Source organism: Daucus carota, chromosome 1 (assembly GCF_001625215.2).
Source record: "Daucus carota subsp. sativus chromosome 1, DH1 v3.0, whole genome shotgun sequence".
Classification (NCBI taxonomy): domain Eukaryota; kingdom Viridiplantae; phylum Streptophyta; class Magnoliopsida; order Apiales; family Apiaceae; genus Daucus; species Daucus carota.
Window position 1 is genome coordinate 38,776,273 of NC_030381.2, and position 25,456 is coordinate 38,801,728.

Consider the following 25,456-nt stretch of genomic DNA (forward strand, 5'->3'; position numbering starts at 1 on the left):
TAGCAGCTCTGTCGAGTAACATCGGGAAAAGAAGGTCAAACTGACCTTGACCGTACATTGAACCTGATTATACGATACTACTGTATCAACCAACGCATACAGATATTTAATTCGATTAAATCCTCTCTCTTCCAAATTATTAGTTCGCCTTCATATTAACAGGGATCCTTATATTTGTGCAAATCATTTGCTTATTAATTTATATAACTAAATATCAATTATAAATATATGTAAATAGAGTTAAGTTCAATGGAGTACATAAAAACATTGGAGTATTGGAGTACAAATCATAATTATTTGGTTTGATCCTATATAATATCTTTGATTATCCAAATTTTGATATAATCTATCATTTATAAGTTGTCTTGCACATAATTGTCAATTAATCATTAATATCTTTCAACTTTAACAAGTATTAAGATTATTGTTCTGCTTATTAGTTATATTGCAGAACATAGAGTCCTATGATTTAGAAAAGTAATTATTCTACCATTTGATCACGATGTTTATGTTGCAGAACATAATGTGCAGGTTGTCAAATATTTACAAATATTATTGGGAAAAAAAAATTGAAATTTAGATGACTAGATTACATTTTATCAAACTTTGTACTCCAATACTCCAATTTTTTTTTGTACTCCATAGAACTTAACTCTATGTAAATATTATAAAAAGTTTACGTGAATAAGTAATTATGATGAAAGTTAACGAATAATTTGAAAATGAAAACAATAATAAAATAAAAAAGATGCTTTATTTGTGGTTAATGAATTTAGTTGTCAGAAATGAAAATTTCAAATTCATGTGATGGTATTTGGAATTAAATTCTATTATTTAATTTGAGAATAAATTATTTTCATCTGTCTCATTCTCAATTCATACCGAGACTCTCATTACATCATAAGATTACTTATTCTAAGATATACAAAAATCTGAGGTTTTAATTCTCGTTGTCCGCTAAACAGGCTCGTTAATCATGAACTAAACATTGTATAAAAATCGGTTAAAAAAAAAAACATTGCATATAAATAATATATTTTAATATTATACGTTCCAGACCACGTAATCGGTAATCCAACAGATAGATATACAGAATATAAAGAAGACGTAGATAGAGAGGAGAGAGAATAATCATACATTCATATGATACTCACAACAAAAAGAACTAAATAAATAAAAAGATAAAAAATATGCAATTATTATTAATATAATTTCATCTCCTTTTCTTATGCTTTTCATTGTCTGAATTTTCACCAACTATATATCTATTTCTATCTATCCATCATCATAATTCACAAAGCTTTTGTGGCCATTTGTGTTTGCTCTGTTTATAATTAATTTCATTTTTAAATAAACAAACTATTTGATTTTGATCAATTAATGTGCTGAATTTGATGCTATGGATGATTCAAATTCGTTGAATTCGTGCTCGATTTGCCTCGATTTGGTCGCCGATTCTAAGGAACGATCTGTTGCTAAGCTCCAATGCGGCCACGAGTTTCATCTCGGTGATTTTTCGATTTTTTTTAATTTCTTTGATTATATTTTGGTTTTGTTTTGAATTAATTGTTGAAATGTGTTGTGAATGTTGATTATGATTTTGTTGTTTGTAAATGCTTCATGTGAATTGAAAAGAAGAGCTTAAAATGGATGTTCTGTTTTTAGTGATATGTGTATGCATAATTGAAGTGTTGTAGTAAATGATTTAGTAGAGTTCAGTTGTTTGGTTGAATTATAGGGTTTTGTTGATTCGGTGACGGAGAAATGCTGATCGGTTTATGGATTATCTGTTTTTTGGAGGATTTTGGTGTATATAGTGTTGGTTTAGTTAGATTGATCTTGGATTGCGTACTTCCTGCTCAATGATCACAAATTTGTAATTTCGTTTGGTGTAGAGTAGTTCTTTATATTGCGGGATCTTTTAATTGCCCAAATTGATCAACATCCTGTGTTTTCTTTTTTTGAACTGTGCCAAATGACTTGAATGCTTCTTATATAGGAATTTCTGTAGATCATAGGTGTTGTTATATGCAAGCACAAATGTTTCAGCTGGGTAAGGTTGAAGTAGATTCGACTACTCGAAAGCTTGAAAATTTACCGATTAAGCGAACACAATTAACATTTAAGCACAGAAACAAGAGAAAAACATCCTAATCGCTACAAGTTTCTAAAGATGCTAAGCTATCAAATTTTAGTTATTATTTATATAAATTCCTGTTTGGTTATGCCCTTGTCATCTTTGAATTCCTTTTCCGAATTTTGTTAGATGATGTTTGTTGAAAAGAAGTTTTCTACTCGGTTTTAGTTACCTGATCTGCTGGTGCCATGTGCCAACATAGAAAGAATTAATTTAGTAATTTACTTTTTTCGCCTATAGCTTTAGATTTTTCCTTTCTGGAAGGGATTGTTTGACGATGTTCCGATAGAAGTTATCAACCAAAAATTTGTTGATTCTCTTATTTGCATCTATAAAATGACATTTTTAATTTTTATATTTCTGAGTTGGTGGTAATTTGCCTGTCAGCATGACTCAATTCGTGTGTATGATCACTTCAGAAATGTATATATAATTTTCCTTTGTGGGAGCAATAATATTTGACAACGGCTATCTATTTTGGAATATTTTGTCGACATATTCTCATGATTCCGTTCCACTATGTATATAGATTGCATTGGTTCGGCATTTAATATGAAGGGAGCAATGCAGTGCCCTAATTGCCGTAAGATTGAGGGTGGTAGATGGCTATATGCAAATGGCTCTTCTCGTTCGTTGCCTGACTTTGGCGTTGATGACTGGACTTTTAGCGAGGAGCCTTTTGAGTATAGTTTTCCTGAAATGGTAAGCACTTTTACTTTTTCTCTGGGTCATTAGATGCCTTTGATGATCAATTTCTAGTGCGGCTCTTGTACTATACTTGGCCTCTATTAATAATCAGTATCTAGACTGCAATTATCTGTGTATTTGAAGTTGTGAACATATGATAGAGATTTTTCAATTATGTTGTATTAAGAATTTGTTGCTTTTGAACCTCTCAGCCATTTGGAGTACACTGGTGCCCATTTAGTAGATTGACAGGAGTCCATTCATCATTCGAGTAAGCACAATCAGAAGCCTTTGTGTAATTTTTATCGTATTTTGCTTCATTCTTATTTAGAATCCAACAAACATTTTTTATTTTAAAAAATAATTGTTTTAAAATAATCTTTTTCTACTACAGATACAGCTTCTTTTTTGTGCGCATGTGTTCCAATTGAAATGCAACAGTTTTTAGTAAAATGTATGTCAAAGGCACTTTTATCTCATTTTAAATGTCGGAACTCAGAAATATAATGTTCACATTTAGCTTTACTGTAGATTTATCATATAAGTGTAATGTGAGACATGCAGTGTAATAAAATAATGTTATGGATATTGTAAAGTTCACAGAAGTTTTGTTTTTCATGAAAATTTTCTTTTCAGCAGTATGCACTTATGTGGTTGTTTTTCGACTACTAAGATTTAAGGTTGATCGTGGAGGTTACTCAGGTTTTAGATGGTCTTTTCGATGCCTGGCATTTTACGTATTGGGTTTTGGGGAGCTGAGAGGTTTTTTAGGCATATCTCTTTGGTTGTGAGTGAAGGTAGGAGATATCTTATGGAATCTGGAGAGACTTATATTTACTACTACGTCCAAGTTACCATGGGTGATTGGGTGGAGTGCTGTATAGGATAGTTACTGAGATGGTTGGGGAGAGATTTAAGACCGCTTGCTAGGCTGCAGGCTTTAAGTGTTAAAATATGGGATTAATTCTATATAGTCACTTCAAAGCTGAGAAAGGAGGATTGGCATCACCATAATATGACAATATGGCAGGTAAATAACTGGTTGGGTTGGTGAACACCTGGTTGTGATAAGGTGCCGTCATGACTGACTGTGCCAGTAATGCTTTTAAGTTGGTGAGGGGCACAGCGTAGGTAAATAAATGCACCACTATCAAACTGAAACCCCTTTGGGGTAGAAGACTCGAGGTGGACTTCAGGAAAGTAGGGGGTTTAAAAGGCAGCTAAAGAAAATTTATTTCATATTCATCATCCGTTATTCTGTATCATAAACAAAATTTTGATAATAATAATAAATGCATAAAGGGAAATCTTATGAGGGAGAAAAGCAAATGGTCCTATAATTACTTCACTGACGTGGTTAACTACATTATGTGATTCTGGAAGAACTAATTTAGATGTGGATTGACTTGCAAGGTTTTCTTTGGACATGCTTAGTGTGCCCCTGCATATGTTTTTGTAATTTATTTATTTTTTGGCTAAATATTTTTTAATTTGTTTTGCCTATACTTTCTGTTGCATCATTTTGAGGACTTCAGAATAAAGCACAGAAAGCTACAAGGAGTTTGAACTTTTAGTTTTAGTTGCTTCAAATTAGGTCGAGCTTTAGTCATATCTGTTAATGTTCCTTGTAACAAATCCTGATTTGCGCCTGAATATCTTAGAACTTCTGTTTAAGCTTTTTTTTTTTTTTTTCCTGTAAATCTTACAGGGAAGTGGATCCACCATCAACCACTTGTAAGTAAAATCTCAAGTGATAATTTTAAAATTTCAGTATACAAGTGATTTTAAATTGGATTCTCCATTCAGATCACGAATTACAAGGAAACAATGCCATATTTGCTGAACATATCGCTGCGTCAACTCTGGCCCATTCCCATGTTGCCTATGCCCGACCTATTCCCCGTGCTATATCAAATGCCAGCGAGAATGTGGATGACCACACCCTCAGTCATCGCAGAAATGCACAATCTGGACATAACGAGATCTATAACTCTAACGTCTTCCCTCCTATGAATGTTCAGTATCAAAGTTGGGGTCATCATTCACCTCCAATCTCTGCTAGGAACCATCGTAATGGAGTCGATCAAGCTTCAGTTCCTCCAACGCTGAGATCGGCTAGGGTTGAGGCTGATGCTATAACAAGATCTGGGCCTTTTGCGCGTCCCTTCCTTCACGGTCATGGGTAAGCCCGTCTGAAGCCTTTAAGCTCTCGTTTGTATTCTTTCTAAAGTTTCAAGTAAATGATATGCAGAACATGGATTTATTTTTTGTTTAATCTTCCGTTGCAGTTCTTTTCCAAGAGCTAGAAGTCCATTCGTCCCTTCACTTAATCATCCGGGCAATATTACTCGGGCCCATGATAGGATCCAGGTTTCCCATGTCAGCCATCATTCACAAGGCAATCCTACGAATTTGATATCACCTATCGTGCCTGCTGTCAGAAGATTCAGTGGTCCACGGGGATTGCCTCTCATGATGCCGGCTCTCCCTCATGCAGATCATCAAGGTGGCTTCTATATCTTTCCTCCAGGCTTATCAGGCCAAAACCTACATGAAGCGGAGAACAGGGACCACTTATCTCGTTTCCCAGTTGTCTTACTTGATAGGGACCAAGGTTGGGGATCCATGCGACATGCTTCGGGTGGTATAGATTCCAGCAACAGGTCTGGCAACTTTTGGCGGCAATGGTCATAAAAGGCTTGGCCCCACTTTGTTGCAAGACTTCTATCAACCATTACAGTGCTTGAAACTTGCTTACAAACTGTGAAAAGTTCACATTAAAATCTGCAAGCATGTCTTTAAGTTTTCAAACAGTATATTTTTACGCACCATGTGATCCCAAACTGAAACCTATGTTGCCAACCATGTGGTCTGCATAACATTGGTGCCCATTTAGAGCACTGTGGCTCCTATATAACTGTTGCTTGGGTTGTGAGGACTAATTATTGGCAAAAACATTTTTTGCTATGGAATTTGGCTGTTTGTTTGCAAAATGAAGCCATCTGCATGATTTGCATGTTTCAACTTTCTAGTTCATGAATGATGGTTTAATGTTATTATGGAAGTCAAGCATATATATATATTGTGTTTGTTTCTTGGTCTGAGCGAGAGTATATCCTTGTTACCCTGTCTATGGAATATGTACACTAGGTCTCATATTACCATAAGTCTTCATATTTTCCGAATTAAGGTTTATAAGCCCTGGAGATCATTATTTCTGAATCCCAGGTTGTCAATCATTGTTCATTCTAATTTTTTGGTATAATCTTTCTATTCTGAGGGCTTACCCTAAGGTCTAATAGGAAATGTACTTGTCATCATGTTACTCTTTAATAAGTATGTTCTCCATGTATCTCATATCTTCCGAATATTTCACTCGTCAATTGATGACTTTATTTCTGTTTAGGCGATAAGCACTCATTTTTTTCGGATGTTTTTACTCTATTTTTCCCGCTTTGTCCCTCCCTTGATAAGAGCATGTCCAAGGGTGATTTCTAAATTTGTTAGCTATAATGATTATGTAAATTGTTTATACAAGTTTTTTGCTAACAGGTGAGAAAAACACTCCAATGAGATTATGTATAATTATATCAAGTTAAAATTATACATAATAGCTTTACTAGTTCAACAAATCTATCGAATCAAACATGATTATCTATATTCTTTTTGCTAAAAGATGATGGTTGGAGAGTATTTCTTTTTACATATCATCTAAAAATGCCACTTAGATGACACATGGGATGACACATAGATTTTTTAACTAACAGGTCTCAAGCCTTGGAGATGCTCTAAGCACTTATTTGTTTCTGGTCTTTTTACTCGTCGAGTTGACATTCTTTCTCTTTATCAATAAGCACTCATTTTTTTATAACATTTCCGCTCATCGAGGGGACACTCTTTCTCTCTTTTTTGATAAGTTGTCGTTTTCTTTACAATCCCGAGTGCCAAGTGGTTACTTAATATGTGCGTGTTCTCAACTCAACTCAGGAAGCCACTCGGTGATAAGTACTCATATTCTTATAAATTTTCCGCTCATCGAGGGGTTATAGATTGTCGTTTCCTTTACAACCCTGAATGGTGATTTGATAAGTGTACATTCGAAACTCAGCCACTCGCTGATCAAGATAAGCGTGCGTCCTCAACGCAATGACAAACAATGCACATAAAATTGGGCAAACAAACAACAAAATTCATGTTTGGAGTTTCACACGTGTGCCTCAGCTTCAGCATCATCCGTTGATCTTCTTCCTTTGAGGAAGCTACACCACCAAACTGTTCAGGATTTTGGAGACTGGTTAGGCGTTGTATGTGATGAATACATCTAGATAAGGGATTTCAAATTTCTACCAAATTATATGAAGACACATCACGTGCAATGCATATCTACTTGATTAAAGCTGAATATGTGAAATATACTTCAATAATATCGGAAATGCAACTTGTTTAGAATAATCATAGTCTTCATCAAATCACTGAAACCATTGTTTCACATCACCCAGTTGAAGGAAACAGACAGCCATAATATTGAAGATAAGATAATGATATACATTCTGGGTGGTCCATCAAAAATTCACTAATTTATCAGCATTTTCTATAACCATCAGAACATACCATCTACAATATATACTAATTGGTTTTCTTCTTCCTGGAGTTCCTTCTTCAAGGAAACTACACCGACAAACTGTTCAGAATTACGGAGAAAGATAAAACTCTGAATAGAATGAATATATCAATACGCGGCTGCTGCAATGAATAATCTACTTTGACAAAGCTGAAAATGTGAACTCTACTTTAATAATCGCAAATGCAACTTCTTCTAGAATAATCAGAGCCTCCGTCAAATCACTGAAACCTTTCTTTCAAATCATCCAATTGAAGGAAACAGACAGTCGAAAATATTGAAGATGAGAGAATGACATACTCTAGGTGGTCCATCAAGAATTTGCTAATGTATCAGCATTTTCTATAACCATCAAACATACCATCCAGAGAACTGAACGAGGCTTCTAGGAACATTTGTAAGAATATCATGTTCAGCCATCAGTGCAACTCCGGCAATTTGTCAGATCATGCACAACTGGGATTTAGTGGCCCACTAACAGAAATGTTTCTATAGAGAGTATGAATAAGAATATAAAGATGTTAAGCATTTAATATTATGTGGAAACCTCAAAAACTGCAAATTTCACATTAGAAGATAAAAAATATGGGCAACAAATTATGCTGCAAGATAAGTTCAGATGAATGTGCAACTAAATAAACAGATTGAATATAGAAATATATGCAGTTCTTGAGTGATTAACTGAGCTTACAAACAGGTTATATTGCAATTCCAAACCTTATATCAAATACGCCGACCAGGCGACCAATACAAATACTTGCGCAATTAAAAAGACTGAAATCGTATTCATTAACCAAAGCAGGAGAAGTTTGGATACATAGTTTTGCCTCCTACTACTACACCTTTATTTAACTTGGAAAGGATCCATATCAATCACACAATCCGGACAAGTTATTTAAGTGTACAAAGGCCAGTCAGTCCATGCTCCAGAAACATGTCCATTCTCGCAAACATAAGCTCTAACAACAGGCTCTCCATCATCATGGTACCCGAAAACCCTTTTCAAACAAAATGCAGAATGCAAATCCCAAGTCTGCTTACACGAACAAAACTCGCAATTCAAGTCAATCTTACTACGATCACCATCGTTGATCGTCCTCCACACCCTTGACCTCTTAAAATTCTTGAAAACTCCCCTAAACAACATATAAGACCTCTTCTCCTCTTTGTGGACACAACCAGGCCAATCACTTATATACAAACAATCCCCTCTAAATCTACTAGCCAACAACTTATTTCCTTGTTCCTTGCTCAAATTCCACACCCCAGAAGCTAAATGTGGTTTCAGTGATCTACAAAATTTTCTTTTTTTACTGGCAGTAAAATCACTAGCAGCCTCAACAATAAGACCATCTTTCTCAGTTGATTCTTCATTAATATCAAGATTATTTGTTTTATCATCAATACTATTATCCATATTATTAACAATAATATCTTGAGATTCAGAAGTATCATATACTGTATCATAATACAAATCATCATATAAAGACCAACCACAATCAGAAGCAACGGCAGCCGGAGAGCAAGTATTCGAGATTTGGGCCTGGCCCACTTGAAAAAGATTAGAATTCTTGTAATTCTCATCAGGGCCCAGCTCACGTTCAAGCCCGAAATCTGAGTTTTCAAGAAGCACACCCGAGTGAAGAAGCCCGGGACAACACACGGCCAGCTTGTGAAGAGCTGCCCAGCCGCCGGGAGGCGCGTCACCGGCGCGTGACTCTGCAAGAAAATCAGAAACAACATGTGGGATTCTCTCGGAGCACTTAGATTTCCAGCAAACCGTGCGCATTAAAGAAGAGAATTTATTGCACACACATGCAAGAACTGCCCAGTGTTTTGGATCATCTTCGAGATTGATAAATATCTTCAGAATCACATCATCGGATAGCTTTGAGAATACATTTTCAGACATGGTAGAGAGAGAGAGGGAGAGAGATTTCAGAGAAAAAGAGGGGAGAGATTTCTCAGACGGGTAGAGATAGGTGGAGAGAGATTGGGAGAGATTTCAGAGAGAGGGTGGAGATTGTGTGTTGTGGAAAGAGCTCAAACACTTTACGGTGAAACTTGTTATCTGTTGAAAATGAAGACGTGGAGTTTATGTAGAACATGAAATAAGATTATAGCAGGATTACTTTATTAATAATTTAATGTAGTACAGTGCATCTAATTAATATGGCAATATCTTGGGAACCCTATTTTTCTACTTTTGGTAAGCATGGGATCCTTCACCCATTTAAATATGTTAAGTTATGTTTTAAGTGGCTATTTATAGTTAAATCAGATCGGACACTATTAAATTAAGTCTTAAGTGTACTATACATGACGATATCATATTTTAGTCCTCAACCACTCCATCCACTAAAAATATGTTCTAATTTAAAATATGACCATTTCAAAAAATTTTGTGATCCAACGATATTTTAATGAAATTTTAAAAGTATTAGGATGATCAAAATATATCTAATTTTTAAAATATCGTTATATATTTTCTTATATTTCAATATATCTCTCACCTCTAATCTTTTTTTCTTCCCTCCTATATTATTATTAAGACATGTTATTCTAATTCAAATAACCAAATATTGTCCTTAATCATTATTTTCTAATATATTTATATAGTATTATTAGAAATAATTTTGAACCCACTCTTATAATTCTTTCCTAACATGTTATGCGGCTCGTCATGAAAATATGAGACTAAAATTATCGATTCATCTTCATAATAATTCAGATATTGCATATATTTTAAATTATATCTATATAAACTATATAGATATATTTTCTCATATTTGGTCTTATATTAACTCCTGTAGTTATCTTTTGTGTTTAATATTCTATATTTCGATTAGACTTAATTATAGAGTGTATTCCATTACATTTTTAAGAAGGTTTTTCCTTATAATACTTTTCTATTGGAGAAATCACATAAATAAATTATTAATATCTATCTGATATCATTATGTTATTATTAAATTAAAATATTAAAATTTTGATCGATTTGTCGGTAATTATTCAATTCATTTAGAGATCCTTTAATTTATCAAATATATTAATGGATCTTTCATTAAAACTAAAATATATTAAGAAACATATAACTTGGAGTTATATATTTATTTTAAAATCTTCTAATTGAGTTAACTATTTAAAATTCATTAAACTTATAAAAATATTTATTTAACATGTCCACTGAAATATATTATTTCAAAAGAATCTATTAATTATGTAAATAACAATTTGGATTAAATGACATATATTATCCTATTATAAATACATCTTTCAAATAAAACTAAATAAAAATATTATAAGTTACTCGTATCGCACAAATTATGAGATATAGATAATATTATATATATGTCTGTGTGTAAATTATTTTTCATAATTTTTGTTAATTATAATATCATTTTTTCGAATAAATAATCATCTATAACATTCAACTAAAAATACGAATCAAACTTTGCGAATATTATTAAACCTGAATCACAAATTATATAGATGTGATATATTTATATTTGGTTTGGATGTGAATCTCACTATCTAGATAAATTAAAATACAAATAAATAATATTAAAATAAGATTTAATTTAATAAAATAAGATAGTACAAATTTGAGTCATTTTACACACATATACCTTTTCCATCTAATATGTGCATTTATAAAAATACATAATTTAGATATAAAACGAAAATTCAGATAACTGGAGTCGCTAAGTAAATTCTAGAAGAAGATGCAAGTCACACAAGGAACTAATTTTTCTATCCATTAATCCTTTATACGTCGCTGCAACTTGGGAGCGTCATACACACAAACTAAAAAAGAGTAAAGATACTTTTTATGTGGCAGATAGTCTCCCATTTACTAGAAGGTAGGTCCCCATTGTGTTGGGACAGCAAACACTGTAAGCAAAGCCCTTTGTTTTTGGGGCCATTCAAGTCTTCTACATGTGAGAACAATTCTGTCCACATATCTCATATCGTGGAAATCCACAATTTCAAGCAAGCATCTCATTTGTGTTGTTTTACCTAATTATTTTATGTTTTTATTACTTGAAAAATCGGAGTCCACATGTTCAATTTGGAGAGTACGAGTATCATCTTTGGTTCCCATCAAAACCCGTGTTTAAATTCTACCCTATCTTCAAAACTTTTGGTCAGATGACAGGTATTAAAAACTGATTCCAACATTGATTTATCTGATACTCCATATGAGGTATATCTAACTCTATAGTTCAATTGATTTTTTAGAAATTAGTTATCAATGATTTTAGAATATTTTAAATGGTCTTGGTTAAATTAATATGTTGGAATAATATAAAATATTGATTATTTAAAATTTTGTTGAATTTGTAACATGTGTTCTAACGAAACTAGTTATAATGAGTAATTATGACCTGTATTCGAGACTTCTTCTTCTGGCTTATTTCTTAGAATTTCTGTTTTTTTTTCAAATACTTTATTAACTTATATACTTCTCACTTCTAATCAGTTTCTGTTTATTTTACAAACACTTTATTCACTTATATACTTCTCACTTCTAATCAACTTTTTTATTTTTAGCACAAAATCATTTTTATTAACTTGTCTAAACGACCCCTATGTCTTAAATATAGGATGTTATATATTATCTTAATAGTGAAATATATTAATTTTATAAGATAATAAACAATGTGATATTTCAGTACATGTCTCTGGGAGTTGGATTTAATTATAGATAAGCGTTTGCAACAATTAGTGGAAAGATTGATACGCATCATATATAAATTTTATTTTATTGTCGATATGTAATATAAATATTTTATTAAAAAATAATTTTAAAAGATAGAAATCCTTACTTAGAGACCAGTATTATGGGAAAAAATAAAAAAAATGATTTGGAGCTCTAGTTACGTACGTTTCGAATTTATTGAAAGTAAGTTTATAATTAGTTGGAAAGATCGTATTGAAGAACAAAACTATCCCTTTTCATTTTTGAATTTATTGAAATGAAGTTTTTTAAATATTAAAAAAATGATATTATATATATAAATGAAAAATGTTTCCAAATGGTAGGAATGACAATATAGAAAAATAAAACTATACTTTTGGCTACAATTTATGATAAGGATGTTTATAATTGATACATAAGTGAAAATATAGTCAACAATAAAAATAAAAACTATTATAAGTTAAGTAGTAAATAATATCTAAATTACAAAAATATTTTGTACGTGTCTAGTTTAGTCAAATTTTATTTCATTCTCAAGTTTCGTGTCATATAATGTAAGAATGATGTTATCCGCCGAAAAAGTATATAAATATACTGAATTATATGATTTATTCCTATTGTAATATTTTATAATATATTATTTTAATTAATCTATACATACAATATATATGGCACACTGTGATATGATATTTAATTATTCGTTAATTTATCTTAAAAAAATTATGACAATCTGCTAAGAGCATCTTCGATGCTATAATCGTTGGCTAAATGAGACTTGTAAGACATTATGTAAAATTTGTGAATTTGTAAGACATTTTGCTTCAATGGTATTGACTATATTGGTTGGCTATAATTTAAAACTAGTATGTTATTAATATTTTAGATCGTTAAAATAGAATATATCAGTTCAATATGGTAATAAATGATGTGCAATTTTCTTACAGTTTTCTTACAGACACGTAGAGGTTCGACAAATTTAGTCATCTATAGGAGGTTGGCTAAAATTATAGATTGTGTATGATTGGAGTTGAGTTTTTCAAACTGTTGGCTAAAATTTTGTATTTTTAATATGCCAACTCATATTTTAGCTAAGGGGTTTCGATATTTGGAGATGCTCTAAGAGCATCTCCAATGGCGTTGGCTATAATCGTTGGCTAAATTGGACCTGTAGCGCATTATGTAAAATTTGTTGAACCTGTAAGATATTGTGCTTCAATGGTATTAGCTATATTGGATGGCTATAATTTGAAAATAGCATGTTATTAATGTTTAGATTGTTATAAATATAATATATCAGTTTAATATGGTAACAAATGATGTGTAATCACCCTATAGATTTCTTACAGGTCTGTAGAGGTTCGACAAATTTAGCCATCCATAGGAGGTTGGCTAAATTTATAGACAACAAGTCACTATGGTTGGAGTGTGAACTTTTGAAATGGTTGGCTAAATTTTTTATTTTTGGCATGACAACTCATCTTTTAGCCAAGGGGTCTTCATGGTTGGAGATGCTCTAAGCCCTGCTTACATAAAGTTGTCACCAAAATTTAACAATTTTACAAATCTAAATTGAATATCTTTTTTTTTGAATAGCTTATATTGTATAATAAAGTAGTTACCAAAATTCAAACAATTTTACAAGTCCAAATTGAATTTCTTCCGGACCAAAGATAGGGTTGATATGGAAAGCTTCTGCATGAGCACAGCGGCCCAAACAAAGCCCATTTCTGACCCGTTAACGTCACCGCTCCACGTAGGCTGAGTCACTATTGGGCGAAAGCAACGCCAGTCAGCACCCTTGATCCCAGCCAACACACCCTGCGAGCCTGATTCTGTTTTAAAACCCTGGTCTCCACACACAACCCTAAGCGACTACTCCATTCTCTCTCTCTCTCTCTCTCTCTCCCTCCCATTCTCTCTGAGAAAGTAAGAGCGAGCGATGGTTTTGCTACATTCTCCGTCGTCCTCGTCGGAGGAGGGCGGCGATGTTCAGTCAAAATTCAAGCGACTTCCGATACACTCACTCAAGTCAAAAATCGTGGAGAAGATTCTCGAGAATCGCGTCACTCTTATCATCGGCGAAACCGGATGCGGTGAATATTCCCCCTCTCTTTTCGTGTTTTCTGTTTTTATCGCTCAGCTTGTTTTCTACTATCTTCTCGACTTCTCGTTCGCGTGTTAATTATGTTTTGTATGCGAGATGGAAAAGGAATTTTTTTAATTGTAACACTCGGAGGGTGCCTGAGCATGTTCCGGCCCTGGGAGGGAACATTTTTTTGAAGTCCATATTTATGTACATATTCTATATTAACAACACAAAAAAAATATATTAATCAAACTTAGTTGAAACTCGTGTATGTTAAACTGTGGATGACAGTTTTATGTCCACCATTGCATCTCCTATGGGCTATTTAATTACAGGAAAAAAATTACGGGCACTTTAAATTGGTTTAGCACAGGGCGTCCAAATTCTCAGGAACGACACTGGTCTTGTTAGTTAAATTGTGCTGCTTTTTTTTTTCCGCCTTATTTTCATGTTTTGTATGTTAACGTATCATTAATGTTGATTATGTTTTGTATGTGGAAAGGAGTTGTTTCTATATAGTAAGACTTGTTTGTGAATCTGTGATCTGTAATTGTTTTAGGAAAAAAAGGAATTTTTTAATTTTTGTTTAAATGGCGTGACCTTGAAAGCCGTTACAAATCTGTGCTAGTATGTGACTTGTCAATTATAGCGTAACTTGGTTTTGTTTAAAAACCGGTGATTGTATCTTAGAACATGTTTAGTTCGGTTTTAAGTCGTGGATTTAAAGCTATCTGCGACTTAAATCGAAAGGTATTTGTATGTGATCTACTTCATGGATTGTGATACTAGTTTGATTATTTAGTTTAAAGCTTAGACTAGTTTATAAGTGGACTTGCAAGTTGCAGACCACGTAATTAAGGCATTTTCATTGGAACTATCTGTTCATTTGGCAAATTTATTATCTGAAGGATAGCGTCAAATTTTATAATTATATCTGTTTTTCCTTATAAGAAGTTTCAGTTTTTGCATCTTGCGGAAGTAATGGCCCTTTCCAGTTGCCATGTACTCATATTTAATATGTGCATGGCCTTGAAATACCTGACATATTTTTTTAGTTCAGTAACTAACTTTTTTATGTATATATGTTTCTTCAAAAATTAAGGGAAGAGCTCACAAGTTCCCCAATTCTTACTGGAAGAGAATATGGGACCCATACTTTGTACTCAACCAAGGAGATTTGCTGTGGTAGCAGTTGCCAGAATGGTAGCAGCTGCTCGTGGTTGTGAAGTAGGGGGAGAGGTTGGGTATCACATAGGTCACTCCAAGGTCTTATCATCAAGGTGTTAATGATATTTCCCATATAAAACTTCTTCACTGTTAAGTCTTATTTTTTACTTGCTAAATATGTGCAGTTATTATGCTCTTTTTTTATTTATCTATCATTTTCTTTTTGCCACAAATACAACTATTTTTTGTTAAAATGATTATTCTCGTATAAAATTATCTCGTACTAGTGTTCCAAATTTTGTGAATCCATTGCCTTTAATATGGCCTTTTTCAGTAATAAGTAATACTTAGTAGGTATGCTTCAATTTGTATGACAGATAAATTCCATCTTATTCAATTCATGTATCAGGGTTTTGTTTACAAGGTTCAAGAGTGTCTTCCAATAATCGTTGCAAAGCTTGTGTGGATATTCTTGTCCACAACATAATAAATTGGTTGTTTCCTTTTTCTTTTTTCCTATCTTTGGATGATTGGAGTGAGTATTGTAAGATGTTTGATAGCTACACTTTAAAATCAATTAGTTTTTATGAGAAGAATCAGACGAAGACAAGAACAAAAATAACATTCTTTCATGGTTTCAAAGAAAACCTAATTATGATCACAAATACACACTCTTTCTAAATGCCATCCTATTGCCATAGGGTATGTCATTTTCTCCTGACATTCTGTCGTATTTATTCTTTCGTTTGACTATGAATCTTTATGGTTTAGTTTTATGCATACTCCTACCCTTCATTTTGTAAGTTTCAATCTCAGCTCAAAGATTGTCTTCAAAACTGCTGGGGTATTGTTGGATGAAATGCGAGAGAAGGGACTAAAAGCTCTAAAATACAAAGTCATCATCCTTGACGAAGTGCATGAAAGATCTGTAGAGTCAGATCTTGTTCTGGTTTGTGTGAAGCAGTTTTTGCTGAAACAAAATGACATGAGGTAATTGAGGAACAACCATGCTACTATATAAAATACATATTATACAATTTGAAATATTTGTTTTCACTAAAATCCTGATTTATGTTGTTACAGGGTGGTGCTAATGTCTGCTACAGCTGATATTGCAAGATATCGCGAATACTTTAAAGACCTAGGTAAGGATGAAAGGGTAGAAGTCTTGGCAATTCCGAGTTCTCCTCAGCACACAATACATCAGCAACGAGTTTCATATCTCGAACAGGTAGGTTAATCTTATCCTATATATGAAGATGTGTGATTACCTTTTTACCATAAAATGCTAGATATTTGTACTGTAAATTTAACAAGGTTTTAATTATTATTACAATGTCACTGACAATTATTAACTATAGCATGTTTATTAATTGTGCTAGAATAGTAATACAGGTGTAGCCAAGAACAGTAGAGAAAGTTATTTCAAGATCATTAAGTATTGAGCTAACTCTTCAGCTATGGATGTACTTGACTTTTGGTCATTAAAAAACTTGCTTCAATTTTAAGACGGCACCATATCATTGATTACTGGGGCATATTTTGATTTACCGTAAGGACTAAACATAATTGCAAATGGTTTTGTAAATTTTAGGAGGGGAATCAGTAGTTCACAGACAAATTATTGAACTCCAGTGATTTGGCAGTGTCAACCGCAGACCCAGTGTCGATCTAGTCGGAGCTTCGACCATTTAAGATGTTTTAGCAGTTCTCTTAAATGTACAGAATATTTCTTCTCTAAATACTAAATCTCGAGGGACTATATAGAATACTAACCTGCACAACACAAGTTCCACTAGAATTGTACTTAAAGGGATTGATACCAAAAGTCTAGATGTTGAATGCAAATATTTCTGAAATAACGTAGGTGTTACTTCATTTATTTGACTTTCACAATCTCTTCTCGATAGTCCTTTGTTGAAGTCGAACCTTATATGTGCTACATTGCAGATAATGGCATCATATATTGCGCATCCAATCTACGTTACTTTTAAAAATCTTTCATTATTTAACCATAACATTAAAGTCGCTACTAACATATAAAAACTTGTGGGTGTCTAAGATCCTTCCCGATTTATATTTATATATACTTCATTTATATTTAAGCTTTTATTATATTGTAAGTTGTGTAAATTCAGCCTTGTTATTGCAGTGATTATATTTTCTCACCCATTCTCTGCTGCACTTGCTTTGCAGGTCACTGAACTTCTTGAAATTAGACCAGAGTCATTCAGTTTAAAGTTTGATCATCATCCTCTGTTTGCTGAGACTGTTATTAAGCATGAAGAGCGCGTGCTTATACATGATTTGGTTATACACATTCATAAAAATGAACCAGACATGGAGAAGAGCATTTTGGTTTTTCTTCCGACTTATAATGACCTCGAGCAGCTATGGTTTCTTTTGAAGCGCTTTCCAACAGCTTTCAAGATTCACATTCTGCATAGTAGCATAGACACTGAACAAGCTCTTAGAGCCATGAAAATATGGCAGTCACATCGCAAGGTGAACCTAAAGTATCTCTACTTTTGATGATTGTGTAATGGTGGTTGATGAAGGAAGAAAACTTAGTATAACTTTGTTATTAATTGTTAATTTTTAATTAATGCATAGGTTTTTTTTTTTTTTTTGCTAAGATGAATAGATTTATTTAGTTCACTAAACCATAACCAACTACTTTAGCAATATGGCCACTGGTCGGAGTATAAAATTATCCAGTCTGGCTATATTGTAAAGTCCTTTTTAGTTAATCATGAAAACGAGTTATCTTATTCTGCATAGTATGTATTCTTAGTGCAGTTATCCTGGTGCAGGTAATATTGGCTACTAATATAGCGGAGTCTTCGGTAACAATTCCAAAAGTAGCTTATGTCATAGACTCGTGTCGTTCTTTACAAGTTTGTTGGGACAATGTTAGGAAAAAGGAAGTTCCGGATCTTGTTTGGGTTTCTAAGTCTCAGGTAACAATTTCTTAGTAGTCAGTAATGACAATTTTTCTCGGGTAATATATGTTATCTTATATTGATGTCAAACAGGCTGATCAACGCAAGGGAAGAACAGGTCGGACTTGTGATGGTCATGTATACCGGCTTGTTACAGGATCATTCTACAACCTGCTAGAGGACTATGAATCTCCTTCTATATTGAGGATGTCATTGAGGCAGCAAGTGCTTTCTTTGTGCTGTGCGGAATCTAAAGCAATTAACGACCCAAAAGGTAGATTATAATACCTTAGACCATGCTTGTTTGAAAGGATTATAATCCTGGGATAACTACATTATTTTCTTAAAATTAAAGGATTATAATCCGATGGGATTGTATTGCAATCACTTTTTTGAATCATTTCCATGGGATTATAATACCTTGTAAAGGTATTATAATCCCATGAAAATGGACTAAAACAATGATTGGATATGAATTCATGTGATTGTAATCCTTTACAATTGAGATAAATATGGTAATATTTCAGGGATTATAATTCCTGCGAACAAACATGGCCTTAGGAAATGTTTCCTTCTGGAGCTTAAAATTATCTGTATCTAGCTCTCACGCTTGTATGCAATATTTGGAAAGAAACAGACACATGTGCTTTTAAAAGGATTGTTCATAATTATTAAGTAGACAGTCACACTGTACTTGTGGTGTAATTAACTTGGCAGTTTTATACTTATGTGTCGGAATTTCGGTGTGGCCAGAGCCAGACCTTTTTCTGGCAGTTTTTTTTGGAAATTATGAGTGTTATTTATAATGCAAATCGCCCTTTTGGCTACTGATTAGTAATGCAAGCTTGTTAAGTAGGAGTTCTGGACTGCTATATTAATATAAGTAGGTTTACAGTCTCTTTAAGTACTATATGCTGACCCTGCATAATTTAATCAATTAATTCAATCCAAAAGTTAGGGACCTGTTTGAAGTATTCTGGGATCTGAAGATACCTAATTTGTTCAAACCAAAAATTACTGTTCATCGTGTGTGCACAGGTAATGAGAGTTCTTAATTAAAGAAATTGCTGAAGATATCCACATCTCTCTAGAAGTTATCAGTCTGCATTAGAAAACTTTTGGCCATACCAAAACTTTGAAGTTCCAAGATGAATAATATTGGTTATTTCTATATTTATAGAATCTAGTGATTTTTTAAATTTGTATCTTTAAACCGTGCAACTAAAGTGTAAATATGTCTGTCTGGGTTTTGTTTTCAGTCTTACTGCAGAAGGCTTTGGATCCTCCAGATCCAGAAGTAGTCAAAGATGCATTGGATTTGCTTGTGAGCATTCGTGCATTGGAAAAGATACCTCCAAGAGGCCGTTATGAACCCACATTTTATGGGCGATTGCTGGCCAGTTTTTCTTTGTCTTTTGATGCGTCTAGAATTATACTTAAGTTTGGAGGGATAGGACTGATGCGAGATGGTATTTTGCTTGGTATTTTAATGGATACACAGCCTTTACCCATTCTTCGCCCTTTTGGCCAAAACAATCTGGTATGTCTTTTGGTGTTAGTTAACAAATTCTTGAATCTTTTGAGTTCTCTGATCAATTAAATCCTCGGTTCTAACTGCTAAATTTATTAGTCTACTAAGTACACTGCTAGCTATTATTCTGGAGATAGTACGGAAACAGGCCTAACTGGTAAGAAGGAAGAAGCTCTAGTAGGAAATTTTGCTGCATATCAGTTTTGGCAACATGTTTTTAAGGCAAGTTTTATCTCTTGATTAACTGAAATGTACTCTTCTATTTTTAATACCATATGTAGATACTAATCATTTTATTATGGATCCCCTAACAATTTATTTCTTTTTTTGAAGGACAAGTATCGTTTTGAACATTTACAAGACCTTTTATTAAGTGACGAGACAGAGAAAGAAAAAAATTTGCAATCTGTGACGGAAGAAAACTGGTGTTCGTTTCACCATCTTGTCCTGTCCTCACTTAATCATGTTGCTGAAATATGTATGTCGCATTAGCTCCTCCACCTTGTTGGTGATTAAATGAAAATTCTTACTCACTGAGTTTTTTATTTGCACAGATGACGACGTTTTGAATACTTTGCATCGTTTTCGACCCAATTTCCTTGTCAAATCCGGTGGCTTGCCATCTTACTACGATCCTTATGAATTTCAACATGCATGTCATCTCAAGTGTGAGCACATTGAGTTAGATGGTGATGTTCTTGATATATATGAGGACGAACACCGTGACACTGTTAGCAAAGTGCAAATATGCACTAATGAACCATTTGCTGTTGCAAATTCCTTGCCGTTGGATGATGTGGCTGTAAATTTGGCCAGTATAATTAAAGAGGTACAGAATTTAGTAGCTGTATGGTGTTAGTTGTTGCATCGATGTTTCTATCTCATATGTTTTTCTTTTGCATTTTGTCAGATAAGAAGCATCCAGTTCGTCAAAGAAATATCTTCTGATCAGCTGAATTTGAATAAATATGACAGTGCTCTAGAATCTGGGGAGGCTTATCTTTGTAGATACTTCCTCAGTGGGAACTGCAACCGAGGCGACCAATGTATATTTTCTCATTCACTACAAGCTAAAAAGGCGGCTTGCAAATTTTTCTTCTCTCTGCAGGTAATTGTGCTTGATTTTTATAGGTTGCACTCTTGATTTTCTGTATTAATCACTTTTTCGATCTTTGCTATAGCACTGTAAGATTTTTAAGTTGGTTCTTATAGTAAGTTAGTGCAATCTCCTCGTTTTTGATGCATCAGATTGTTTTTGCAGGGATGTCGGAATGGTTCGTCGTGTTACTTTTCCCATGATATAGAGATAAATCATTCATCACATAATGGTTTGAGTTTATGCCTACCAGAGGAGGAGGTTACAGACTTTTCAACTCTTCTGCATCTGTTTCCCACATCGTCCGATGAACGCATTCTTATATTGGACGACACTGATTTTCGGTTCTCTTCAAATATTGCTCGATTCTATAATCCATCCTCCATTATCTGCACAACCTCATCGGCAGGTGGTTCAGTTAGTGACCCGTCATTGATGGGTATCAAAATTCTGTCCAATCTCTCTCATCCGTACCAGACACTTTTAAACAAGGAAGGGGAAAGCTACATTCCGTGGAATCAAGTTAAATGTGTGTTATGGTTTCCATTTTCTGATGGATGTAGGGGAGACCTGGAAGCAGAGAAGAGGGTTGTGCAAACTTTCTTCGAGTATTTAGCTATCCGAATATTGGCTGATGCTCTGTTTGAAGTGCAAGTTATCCTAACTATGAACAACATCCGTTTTTCACAGCTACAGGTATCAATAAACTCTTATCATTTTTTTAGGTGTGACCGTTGAATGACCTATATGAAGTGAGTTCAGTTTTTTGAATGCTAATATTCAATTTATCAAGTAACCAAATTCAAAGATTGTGCAAGGTCATTGAAACCCAACTAGACTACACACACTCAGTTTTCTTGAAGAAAACATGTTTCTAGATACTGTCTATAATATTTGGCATGCAGTACCCAGAAAATGTAAAAAAGACTGGAGGGTAGTGGGCCTGTGGTTTTAACTCAGCAACAAACTACAACTTTAAATAACCGCAATAATTTTGCTACTATCTTGAAACATCTTTTATTAGATATTATATCTCATATACTGAAAATTACTGCATCTGTAGTTGATTTAACTATTTATTAAAATTCTATGATGTAACGTTGTTGTCAATGTTGTTCCAGACGGAAAAGTTGGGCCGGGAGAGCTTCTTCTTACTTAAAGAATCATTTCCGTACAATGAATCAAGATTCGGAGTACTTTCACTGTCTGATACTGTCCCTGTTAAAAGGCCAATGTTGGTGTCAAAAGCTGTATCATATGTTTTCTGTCTTCACCCTCCCAGCAGCATCGAGTTTGACAGTTCTACACCAGTTCTTTTCCAACCTCTTAATTTTATTCCTTAGAATTTAAGTTTGATGTAGTAAATTGCATAGTTTTTGGGTTAAATAGAAGTCAAATACCAATTGCTATATGCATGAAGCATTAACTTATGTCTTTTGTCCTAGATAGCAGATGCACAGTAATTTTGTTTTGCATTAGTATTTCTGGGTAAACTTTTACCAAGTTCAAAATTTTAAGCTGTATTGGCAGTTTTTGCCTCTGGATGCACTGGACTTCTATAGGAGATGTAGATCTCGTAGCTGTCTGGCTTTCTTTTTTCTTTTTTTTCTTCTTCTGAAATTCTCTCACCATGTAGAGAGCCAAGATTGAGAAGATAAAAAAATTAAAAATTCTCCCTCTGTTTTAAACTTTTTTCCTCAGTATTCTGATGATACTGTTATTAAAACTGATAATCTTGATTAGCTGTTCTTTTTTTTTGAAGCAAATTAGCTGTTGATTCTTATCATTACTTTTTTATATGCTCGTTCAAAATTAGTCCATTCATTTGTTTACTGTTTTTTGTTTGGCTGATATATTCTAAGACGTATATAATCTAATTTCATAACTTATTTAAAACAAAAAATTTTGTTTAGTATAATTTTTTAAAATAATTTATATAATTATATTAGAAAATAGAAACTTAAAAAAACGAAATATAATAACATCAAAACCTCTCAAAGGCAATTAAATAACTTATCCATGTTAACCGATATTATTTGTTTAATTAGCTCATTATTTGTTTAATGAGCTCATTGATCTTAACTGGAATATCATTTAATCCCTCCGTTCTAATATTTTTTCGCATAATTTTTTCGATATTTTGATAAAGTATAATTTCATAATTTATTCTTGAATATTTCTTTTTATGAATAAAAGTTTAAATAATATATTTTTTTTAAAAGAAGTTTTTTAAAATATTTCGAGTCCCCCCCAAATAAAAAACAAGAATTTGAAAGGACGGAGAGAGTATAATTATAGTCATAATAACTATCAAGCAAACAACTATAAATATTTGTGCTTGCGAAATAAGAATAAATTTTATAATTTTTGCATATTTTTAGTAAAATGTTATGATTTCTAATAGATTTTATCAAATTATTTATTATTTATTTTTAATCAAAATATAAAAAATAATTATAAAATTAAAATAAATAGTAGATAAATTTGATAAGCTAAATATATTATTATAAATACTTTTTTTTAAAAGATTGTAAATACTTTCTTTGTTTGTTTTGATGTAACGTTCAAGAATGACGTATCCAAATTTTATACAATAAATCTTCACGTACATCCTTATACACTACTAACTCACTACCTATAATTTAGGAACAGTTTTAACTTCTGCCCACCTCTACGTCTTCAGAATTTCTTTATCACTTCAAGTCAACTGTAGATTAAAAATACACTTATAAAAACTTTAACCTAAATCTTTTTTTTCTGTTTTATTTATTTACCTTATGATCACATATTTAACTTTTATTATATAACCATTTTATAATTTAGTGAGCCTAATATATCTATAAAATAACTTATATTATGAAATTTGTTTAGATGGGTGATAAAATATTAAATACTATATCATTCATTTATTTATTAAAAAGCTAATTTTATTTACTTTGCCGTGCATTTTATTTTTATTATGTAAATATGATGTTTATTATGATTATATTTTGAAAAAAAATTTATTTCAAAATAAATATTTTTAGCATAATTTGAAATAAAATTTATTTTTATTCATTCAAAAGAATGAATGCAATGTGATATAAAATTATATTAAATTTTTGTATAATCATTTTTGAACATAACTATGTCCACTAAAAATTATATATTTTATAGATATATTGATTTGAGAAATGTTTTTAACACATATTTATATATTATATTATTTTTTTCATAGAAATATAGAAAATATGATTGAGTGTCTTATAACAAAAATAAATAAATTTAAAACTATAAAAAATTGCATTAATAAAGAAATAATGTATACACATAAGTTTTTCATATGAGTTATACTTTTATAGATTGAATGGATAACACAAATATGAAAGCAAAACTGGAAACGTGTGTTCTAATCTGTTCCTAAATTCTGTTCCTAAATTTTAGGTAGTGAGTTAGTAGTGTATAAGGATGTACGCGAAGATTTACTCAATAAAGACCAATCTCATTGAATTGGATTACTAAGAGTATCTCCAACCCATCAAAACTCTTAGCTAAATTTCATTAAATCATATCATAAATAAAAATTATAGATAATGTGTGAAATTTGTTTTACTCCAACCACACATAACCCTTATCTAAAAATATACCCAACCAATTGATGTTGGTTATATTTGGCCAACCACTACAGCCTATAGCAATATCTGTAACAAGATTTCGTATCATTTATTACCATATAGCTAGTACCATCGAAACAAAATTGCTTACATTTTCGACAAATTTTACATAATATTTTATATGTCCAATTTAGCCAACCAAGATGCTCCAATTCGCCCTAACATTTACTATGGTCATGTTAATATTTAACTAATACTAGCCTTTCCCCCGTGCGAAGCACGGCCAGTTATATAATTCGTAATTTATTTTTTACAATTTAAATTTTAACATCATATTATTAGTATTTTAATATTAATAAATTGAATTTTAATCAAATTATATTAACCAACGGATTATATTTTGTTACGGAAATTTAGTTTTTTACAATTTATTATCTATTAAAAAAATAATTTTTGTTATTAATATGGGATAATTTATTATTCAATCAATTTTAAATCATATTTTTCATATTTTGTATATCTTCATATGTATGAAAAAAGATATTTGTCGTATAACGGATGATAGTTAGAAAAAATTATGAAGTTATTTGTGTTTGTATTGAAATAGAACATGTTAGAATTCGAAAGAGTTATATGAAGTTTCTTGTTAAAAAGAAAATTCAAAAATTATATGTTTATAATTTTATTTTAACGTCATTATAATTTTTTTAATGAAATTATAAAGCAAGTCGAAAGCTCGAAAGTTATATGCATGTGGTGCTTTGGATCGGTTTAATTTTTAATGTGTTGTAATTTATTTAAAACTTGTGTTTATAATTGATAGATTTTTAGTCGTATAATTGTTTAAGACTTGTACTTATTAAGAGATAGATTTCTAATGTGATTCTTTTTGTT

The 25,456-nt window shown here is 32.3% G+C and overlaps 3 protein-coding genes across 3 annotated transcripts; 2 read left to right on the forward strand and 1 right to left on the reverse strand.

Moving 5' to 3' along the window:
• The first annotated feature begins 1,113 nt into the window (after positions 1-1,113).
• Positions 1,114-5,925, forward strand: LOC108205243 (E3 ubiquitin-protein ligase RFI2). Its single transcript, XM_017375119.2, has 6 exons — positions 1,114-1,508; positions 2,667-2,839; positions 3,037-3,095; positions 4,533-4,558; positions 4,631-5,006; positions 5,113-5,925. The coding sequence occupies exons 1-6, from the start codon at positions 1,400-1,402 to the stop codon at positions 5,516-5,518; spliced, it is 1,149 nt and encodes a 382-aa protein (XP_017230608.1). The 5' UTR covers positions 1,114-1,399; the 3' UTR covers positions 5,519-5,925.
• Positions 5,926-8,210: 2,285 nt separating this feature from the next.
• On the reverse strand, positions 8,211-9,644 carry LOC108209297 (phytochrome A-associated F-box protein). The gene has a single exon (XM_017380130.2). The coding sequence runs from the start codon at positions 9,355-9,357 to the stop codon at positions 8,341-8,343; it is 1,017 nt and encodes a 338-aa protein (XP_017235619.1). The 5' UTR covers positions 9,358-9,644; the 3' UTR covers positions 8,211-8,340.
• Positions 9,645-13,953: 4,309 nt separating this feature from the next.
• Positions 13,954-22,513, forward strand: LOC108205089 (DExH-box ATP-dependent RNA helicase DExH8). The gene is made up of 14 exons (XM_017374873.2): positions 13,954-14,240; positions 15,336-15,513; positions 16,217-16,390; positions 16,484-16,631; positions 17,597-17,905; positions 18,214-18,360; positions 18,436-18,616; positions 19,602-19,882; positions 19,973-20,095; positions 20,207-20,351; positions 20,428-20,702; positions 20,784-20,981; positions 21,135-21,665; positions 22,091-22,513. Exons 1-14 carry the CDS (start codon positions 14,087-14,089, stop codon positions 22,310-22,312), a joined length of 3,066 nt encoding a protein of 1,021 aa, XP_017230362.1. The 5' UTR covers positions 13,954-14,086; the 3' UTR covers positions 22,313-22,513.
• Positions 22,514-25,456: the final 2,943 nt, after the last annotated feature.